The sequence below is a fragment of the Myotis lucifugus genome, unplaced genomic scaffold (assembly GCF_000147115.1).
Source record: "Myotis lucifugus unplaced genomic scaffold, Myoluc2.0 scaffold_565, whole genome shotgun sequence".
NCBI classification, from domain to species: Eukaryota; Metazoa; Chordata; class Mammalia; order Chiroptera; family Vespertilionidae; genus Myotis; species Myotis lucifugus.
In genome coordinates this window covers 336,120-344,917 of record NW_005871613.1, presented here as the reverse complement: position 1 = coordinate 344,917, position 8,798 = coordinate 336,120, and the positions used below count along the sequence as shown (strand labels likewise).

Sequence of the window (8,798 nt, the reverse complement as noted above, 5' to 3'; positions counted from 1 at the left end):
TAAGTACGCAACGGGCCGACCCGCCTGGGCCTCGGGGGGCGGGAGGGAGGGCTCTGAGGAAGGTAGGTTTAAGCTGAGAGTTGAAAGGTGAAGACTTAGCTTGGGGGTCGGCAGGTCCTGAAATGGGGGGTGTTTTGGCTGAGAGACTGAGAGGCTAGTGGGGTGGGTGGTGGGGGAGGTGGTGGGTGCTGAGGCGATGCGGGCCCCTGGAGGGCCTGGCACTGTCCAGCCTTGGGGCCCCCAGAGTCACACCCGGTGCCACACACTGTGCTCAGGGCTCCGGGACGCGTCGCCTCCAGTCGCCACACGCCTGTGAGGAAGAGGCCATTGCTCTTCTCGCTGTGCATTTGGGGAGGTGAAGGTCAGACATCAGAGACTGGGGGTGTGGAGCCCGAGGGTCACAGCCAGTGACGGCAGAGCGTGACTTCCGCTCGGAACCCTCTGAAGCTGCAGCGTCCCGACCATTCGCCGCTGTCCATGCGTTTATCGCTCTCACACACAGACTGTCCAAGGCAGAGAGTGCAAGTTCCACACATTCTAAGAATGTCCCAGCAGCCAGCTGTTGGGAAATGCAGACGGGGAGGGAGGCCCAGGGATTGTAAGTGTTCGTTCCGGGGAGAGCAGACGGCTGCCTCTCAGGGCCGGAGTGGGGAGGAGGCGGAGCCAGGGGACCCTGGACTCCCTCTGGTTGCCTCTGGTTCGCTGCACTGTACTTTATGTCCATATGTGTGTGTTTTCCTCCAGGGACCATGAAAGACGCCAGGCTGACAGCACTGGAAACCGAATTACCAATTGTCCTCAGAACAGGTAAGGCATCAGCTCAGTCCACTGGCTGGGGGGACAGAGGGAGCTGCTCCCTCCCCTCCTCTGTGCACCCCCTGAACCACGGCCATTCCCTACATGCGCACATACAATCCTTCATTGCACTCGCTAGGTCTGTCCGCCCTGCGTAGCACCCTGCACTGAGGTGCTCGAGGAATATTTGAACGAGTTTAAAAAAGAGAGATGCTCCCTGGCTGGTGTTGCACAGTGGTTAGAGCGACAGACTGCACACCGAGGGTCTCGGGTTCGATTCCAGGTCAAGGGCACCTACCTAAGTTTCAGGTTCGATCCTCAGCCCCAGTCATGGTGTGCATGGGAGGCAACCAATCGATGTGTCTCTCTCACATCAATGTTTCTCTCTCTGTCTTCCCTCCCTCCCTTCTACTCTCCAAAAATCAATGGAAAAAATATCCACCTGTGAAGATTAACAAAAACAACAACAACAAAAATAAAAATTAAAAGGAAAGATGTTCCAATCATGGGACTCATTCCAAGAGCTTATGATTGAGCTCCCGTGAGGGCTTTCTGGAATATCAGAAATCCTTAAACTTTGCTTACCTAAACGAAGAATCTCACACAATATTTACATATTTTTCTAGGAACTAGAAAAGATGGGTAAAATTTAGAATTTTAGAACCAAAGAGAAAAGCTGTTGCCAAAAGTGTTCTCATGTGCTTTGGCTTCTGTAAAGCGTTTGGAAGGAGTAGGCTTCAGAAAGCAGGCGTGTATGCCCGCGTTATATTTGCACACAGAAACAAGCTGGGTGTCCAGGCTGGTCAGCCTGGCCGCTGCCTGGCTGCTGGACAGGCGCCATCTTTGTTAGAACTGAGCTCCTGTCACTCTGTCCTGGGCTCCTCATTGGAGGACCGGCCCCGACAGGCGGTCTCAGCGCGCAGAAGACAGCGTCTCCCAGGCCTAGGCCAGGTAAGCAGCAATATCAGTGGAACAGAACCGAACTGCGGACAGGTTACTCTTAGGCCTGAGCGTCCTTGGTGATTTGCCTGTCGTAGAAGTGAGCGCGGGGCCAGGCAGGTAGGCGTGCTGTTAAGGGGTGACCTTCCGCGTGGGCCCCAGGTCTGCCCCGGTGCTCCCCTGCCAGCGGTGCTCTTTGTGCAGGGCCTGTGCTGAGGTCTGACTTCAGCCTCTCACTCAGTCCTCCAAGGAGGCAGCAACCTGGCAGCTGGGGTTAGCGCACTGATTTTTTTAATTTTAATTTTTAAAAAAGTTTTAAATGTATTGGAGTGACATTGGTCAGCATGAACATACAGGTTTCAGGCATCTTTACTTATAACTGTAATTTAATCCACCTCAGTCTGGTGACATTTGTTTCTCTTCTCAGTTTTGAACTCTTCTGTGATGAAATCTTACAGCTGTAAGGTTTCTGAGCCCTTTCAAATCGACTTCCTTTGTGATTCACCTGTAAGATGTATATTTACAGGTGTGACCCAGCAACTTCCTGTTTCATGATTTGCTATCAGAAATGCATTTAGACATTTTAGTTAATTTTTCTGGCTAATGAACTTCTGACTCACAAAGAGCCAGATCAGTGACTGTTAACCAGGTTATAATTAAACAGGAGCGTAGATGGTAGTAGTTAATACTCGCGGTTTCTGGGATCGTTGTTACTCTAAATTTGCCATGCGAGGAGGAGTCAACTCTTTAGCACAGTGTTTCTCAAACGGCATATATATCACCCGGATGGGAACTACCTGGGTGCCTATTAAAATGCAGGTTCCTGAGGCAATAAGACTGCAAATGGCTACAATGACATGTCTACTCATTGGCCTGGGAACTGGGCCAACTGTGTTTGCTTTACCACGTGATCTCGCAAACTCACTTGTCCTTTTTGAGTGTCCATATTCTCATCTGAAAATAAGGGTGAGACCTGCTTACCTCAGAGAGCGGCTATGAGGGTCAAAGCCACATGTCGCTGACTGTCACATTGCAGGGCTTGGGGTTTCGAGTCAGGCAGATCAGGCTCAGCTCGCAGGTCTTCCTTGGTTTGCCTCTTCCTAGCTCTGTGACCCCGAGCGAAAGGCCTAACCCAGTGATGGCGAACCTATGATACGCGTGTCAGAGGTGACACACGAACTCATTTTTTTGGTTGATTTTTCTTTGTTAAATGGCATTTAAATAAATAAATATCAAAAATATAAATCTTTGTTTTACTATGGTTGCAAATATCAAAAAATTTCTATATGTGACACGGCACCAGAGTTAAGTGAGGGTTTTTCAAAATGCTGACACGCCGAGCTCAAAAGGTTCGCCATCCCTAGGCCCTAACCCAGCCGTGGGCAAACTACGGCCCGCGGGCCGGATCCGGCCCGTCTGAAATGAATAAAACTAAAAAAAAAAAAAAGACCGTACCCTTTTATGTAATGATGTTTACTTTGAATTTATATTAGTTCACACAAACACTCCATCCATGCTTTTGTTCCGGCCCTCCGGTCCAGTTTAAGAACCCATTGTGGCCCTCGAGTCAAAAAGTTTGCCCATCCCTGCCCTAACCTGTTGCTCTCCCTACGAAAGTGGGACCAAGACCACTCACACGGCTGTAGGAAAGGAGCGTATTTGATGGTGTTGGTGGAAGGTGAGCAGCGCCTGTCGGACACATGGTAGTGGTCATTACCTGGCTTTGGGGAACAGCTTTAGGGACCACAGTGGGAGACATACATAGTGTGTGTCCAGCGCGCTTGGTGAGTGAGCTGCTTTTCGTATGTATAGGTGGTGCAGCTGCTCCACTGCTGTAAAAAACTGAGCTTTTGCCCTGACCTGTTTGGCTCAGTGGATGGAGTATTGGCCTGCGGACTGAGGGGTCCCCGGTTCGATTCTGGTCAAGGGCATGTACCTTGGTTTCGGGCAAATCCCCAGTTGGGAGTATGCAGGAGGCAGCTGATCGATGTTTCTCTATCATCGATGTTTCTAGCTCTCTATCTCTCTCCCTTCCTCTCTGTAAAAAATCAATAAAATATATTTTTAAAAAAAAACTGCCAAAACCGATTTGGCTCGGTGGATAGAGCGTTGGCCTGCGGACTGAAGGTCCCAGGTTCGATTCCGGTCAAGGGCATATACCTTGGTTGAGGGCACATCCCCAGTGGGAGGTGTGCAGGAGGCAGCTGGTCGATGTTTCTCTCTCATCGATGTTTCTAATTCTCTATCCCTCTCCCTTCCTCTCTGTAAAAAATCAATAAAAATATATTTAAAAAAAAACTGAGCTTTCAAGGTGAAGTTTGCCCTGGTGCCCCTTTCCTGTAGCCAACGGCATGAGGCGTGCACGCTCCAAATGGAGAAACGACCCCTGGTTCACACCCTGAGGACAGTACCTGTGTCCATGGGTTATACATATATGCATACAAGTTCTTTGGCTGATCACTTCCCACCCAGCATTTTCTTCTTGACCATCGCTCCAGTGTCTACTAGTAAAAGCTACTACAGCTGCTTAGGTCCTCAGCCCCTGAGGACAGTACCTGGGGACCTAACCAGCTGTGCTAAATTTCAGACATTGGGGCGATAGTCAAGAATAAAATGCTGGGTGGGAAGTGATCAACCAAAGAACTTCTATGCACGTATGTATAACCCATGGACACAGACAGGAGGGTGGTGAAGGCCTTGGCGGGGGGGCTAGAAGGGGTCAATGGGCGAAAAACGGGGACATATGCAATGCTTTCAACAATAAAGATTAAATTTTTTAAAAATCAGAATTAAAAAAAGAAAATACTATGCTGTTAGTTCCTTTTCTGCAAATAGTTCACCTACTTTTACGCGCTGATTTGAAAAATAAACACTATCTTAGCCAAAAACCCAAGGCAGAAACAGAAGTAGGAATAACTCTGTTTGGTTCTTTTATGAAGTTGCTGTGACAGTCGGTCTGGCCGTGCGGTGTTTGGTTTCTCTCTGGCTGTAGAACTCCTCTCTGTGAGTTTGTCACAGGCAGGGGTATCCTCACGCCGCACTGCTCCCATAACAGCGTCTGCACACACTTCGAGGCATGGAACGCATGCGCTCTGCCTCCAGGTAGTTTTTTGTGGGGAACATGAGACTGTTGGTCACACTGTCGTCTTCCTTTTTCTCAGTCTGGTAGTGGCACCAATGAAGAGCCTCCAGCGTCTGTAACGAACGTCCTGGACCCGGCACAGCACGTCTGTGAGAAAATGGCCCAACAAGCCAACCTCGGGGAGCTGCTCTCCATGCTGGACTCCCCCGTGCTGAGCGTGCGTGATGACGTCACGGCCGTCTTTAAAGAGAACCTCAATGCTGGTGAGCGAGAGCAGGTTGTTTCGGCTCGTCTGCCAGTCGGCAGAGAGCGACCTAGAGCGACCAGAGCCCTGCGGCTCAGCTGCGCTTTCCCTTCCCAGGAGTCTTTACACACCGAGAGAGCTCACGTGGGTGGAGCCACTCTGGGTGTGTGTCCAGCTTCTCCTTGCAGAAGGGTGTGTGTCCAGCTTCTCCTTGCAGAACATTCAAATGTGCAACAGACACAGACGCGAGAATCCCATAGTGAGCCCCACGCACAATGTATTTTTATTGATTTCAAATTAGAGGAAGGGAGAGGGAGAGAGAGAGAGAGAGAGAGAGAGAGAGAGAGAGAGAGAGAGAGAAACATCAATGATGGGAGAGAATCATTGATTGGCCGCCTCCTGCACGCCCCACACTGGGGATCGAGCCCCAAACTTGAGCATATGCCCTGACCGGAAATTAAACCGTGACCTCCTGGTTCTGTTCATAGGTTGATGCTCAACCACTGAGCCACACCGGCCGGGCAAAATGAATTATCTTTTGTAATTAAAAAAAGTAATAAAAAAGAAGCTAGCATTTCATGTGCTTATATGGTTATTTAGGCAAATAAACTTGGTGTTGTCTTACCGTTAGACCTAAGTGAATGTAGTGAAGCAGAGATAGAGTGCTTCGTACGACTTTGGGTAACGTGTGGAGAAACATTTTCTGGATTTTGTGACAGGCAGCAATTTGAGGTAAATTTAGAATGTCAAAGGAAGTGACTCTGAGAACCCCCCTTTCTTTCTTTAGACCGGGGGCCGATGCTTGTGAACACCTTGGTGGACTATTACCTGGAAACCAGTTCTCAGCAAGTATTGCACATCCTGACTACCTTGCAAGAGCCACACGATAAGGTAACTGCAGGGGCAGAGTGGAGCGTGGGAGATGTTCTCCCGAGAGGGGTGCCGGTTCCTCCGCACACCCGTGTGCAGGCTCCGGAGCTCCCCCCCCCCCACCTCTGCCGCCACGGGGCCTCGTGCCCAGGTGTCACCATACGTAACAGTCACCCGCAGGACCTGTGTCTCCGGAAAAGTTTACAAAGTGAAATAAATTCTAGAGGCTTTTTAAGATCTTGCTGTTTAAAGAAATCCTGGAATCCCAGTACTCGAATGGTACAGGGCCACTTCGGTTCACCAAGTGCCCCTTGTTAAACCCATGCTTCGAGTCGGGTTTTTCAGCTTCTAATTAATCTGGGGAAATCGTAAGTGCAAACCAGCTTCCCAGCGCTGGGAGGGCCCTTACGTTTTGCTTTTGCTTTATGTTGGCCGGTGGTTGTCAGCAGAGCACCGTGACGGCAGATTTTGGGGCATCTTGCGGTCGTAGAGAATATGGAGACCTTGCCGTCTTGTTCTTTCACTCTGGGCTGAATTTTAACTTCCTCTCCTTCCTGATCTATATTTGGGGCCAAACCTGGCGGCCGGGCTCCTGTAGCAGTGAGTGAGCTTCCAGCAGGGCCCTCACAGCTTCAGCACCGCAGGCTGGGGCCTTGGTGATGGTAAGAGGTGGCCTGTTTGTGCCTCAGAAGGAGGGCCTCCCTGCCTCCCCCGCATGGGACCCTTTTTCAGGAAGTGCAGGCTGTCCTCTCAGGCCAGATGGGACAGTGTTTTGTTTGCCAACATGGTTTAAATCTTGAATTTGACCTCTTTACCTGTGTGACCCTTGCTGTACATCTTGGGAAGCCTCGGGGGCTGGGGGTCCATCACTGTGGTCTTTGTGTGAGCCTCGTACATGCATCCGAGGGTCTCCCTTGGTTCCCTTGCCCGCCCGCCCCCCAGCTTTACTGAGATACGTTTCCCTGTTCTCTCACACTTCTAGCATCTCTTGGACAAAATGAATGAATATGTGGGCAAAGCCACCTCTCGGTTATCCACGCTCTCGTTACTGGGGCACGCCATCCGGCTGCAGCCGCCCTGGAAGCATAAGCTCTCTCAAGCACCTCTCTTGCCTTCTCTGCTGAAATGTCTCAAGGTACGACGTGTCTAAGAACTCGAGCGAAATGGCCTCGTGCGTGTCGTTTCTGAAATGTTGGGTCCCTTCCAGGAAGCGCGCTATTGTAAGCTGAGAGTTTGGAAACCCCAGGCGTTGGGGGTTTCTCCGAGTGCAGAGTTGGGCTGAGTCCTTCTCAGGGCGTCACTGATGTCCAGTAGCTTTTGCCCAAGCAGATACGGTGACATTTCAGCAGGTTGGTTCTCTTTCCCAAGCCTCTCCGATGTCGTCCTTGGCGAGCCTTCCCTCAGGTGAAAATAGGCCGGCTCGTCTTTGGGAACCCTGTTCCCAAGCGCCTTTTAGCTAACGGAGTGAGGGCTCGAAGGCCTGTCGCCATGGACACGTGGCTGCCACGGCTCCCACCGGCGCTGCTGACCGCTCTCTGCTCTGGCACCGCCCGCAGTGTTCCTACGCAGAGCCCCCTAAAGAGAGCCTGATGGGTGGAGTGCGGCAGGGGCTCGCTGGGCCACGCAGGGCTCTCTGTTCCTCTGTTCCAGTTCCTGGACTTGTTTCCGGCGGTGAAGTAGGAAACGTGGTTAATGTGAAGCGCTCGCTCCTCCCAGAGACATGATAGTAGCGGAGTGTTTACCGCGGGCTCGTCTGGCACAGCACCTGCAGAGGGGCTTGTGACTCTGCCAGTGGGGGGACTAGCGGCTTTAGGGTCCCTGAAGGTGGGTCCCAAGGAGTCACATTGACAGGGTGTCATAAAAACATGCATGTGGTATTGGGGGAAAATAGGAATAGTTTTACCAACTTACTAAATTTTTAAATCTTCACCCAAGGATGTTTTTATTGATTTTTAGAGAGAAAGGAAGAGAGATGGAGAGAGAAACATTGATTGGTTGCCTTTCGTACATGCCCTGTTGGAGCCCCAATAGGGTATTGAACCCACAACCTAGGCATGTGCCCTGATCGAGAATCAAACACAAAACTTTTTGGTGTACGGGACGATGCTTCAACCCATCAGCCACCTGACCAGGGCAATAACTTAATTTTTTAAGCTGTTGGTTGATGAGGTTATAATCCAGTTTTGAGGCACCCTATTTAATTCAGAGTCCAGAACTACTCATCTTTTCCAAAAGGGTAAGCCTTGACAATTACTCTTGGGCTGTTACCCAAGCCTTCAGTTAGGATGTTGTACGATGAGGGTTCATCCTTTTTACCGGAACTCATACATTCTCCTAACAGCGTTTTATACTCTTACCAGTAGATGGCTGCCATCACAAAAGGCACGGGCTTGATGTGAAAACTAAGTATATTTAAAACTTCCTTTCCAGACGGATAGATTCCTTTTTAAGTAGGAATAATGAGTGTTTTAGCCTCCACGGGAGTCTTGGTTACTATCTTGTTGCTTAAATCTGAATTCTAGTCACTTGGCAAACAGCTTTGATGTGGTCACGGGCCAGGTGAGACGCTCTTGCAGTCCAGGTGCTCAGCACCCATTGGCAGCAGTGTCTTCATTAGCCCACAGTGAACACTCGCTGTGCGGGTTGTAGACATGGTCAGAGGTCACCATATCGCCTTTTATTTGCTGGTTTCTAAATACTGTGAAGGTGAGCCTTTAAGGACTCCTGGTAGTGCTATGCTTATTTCTTCTTAAGTTATACTTTGTTGTGATCCTTTGAAAAAGTGTATGACTTGTCAATGTGGAGTGGTTTTTTTAATTGACTGTAAAAAGGTAAGCATTTTAGGATTTAGTTGCATGAACAAAAACA

At 50.0% G+C, this 8,798-nt stretch overlaps 1 protein-coding gene across 1 annotated transcript in view; it reads left to right on the top strand.

Moving 5' to 3' along the window:
• Positions 1-8,798, top strand: part of TSC1 (TSC complex subunit 1) — a 34,118-nt gene that overhangs the window by 6,174 nt on the left and 19,146 nt on the right. Inside the window, exons 2-5 of the mRNA XM_023745685.1 lie at positions 745-807; positions 4,896-5,079; positions 5,848-5,951; positions 6,913-7,065. Of these exons, the coding sequence (XP_023601453.1) occupies positions 4,974-5,079; positions 5,848-5,951; positions 6,913-7,065 (363 nt within the window). The 5' untranslated portion in view covers positions 745-807; positions 4,896-4,973. The remainder of the gene's footprint in view (positions 1-744; positions 808-4,895; positions 5,080-5,847; positions 5,952-6,912; positions 7,066-8,798) is intronic.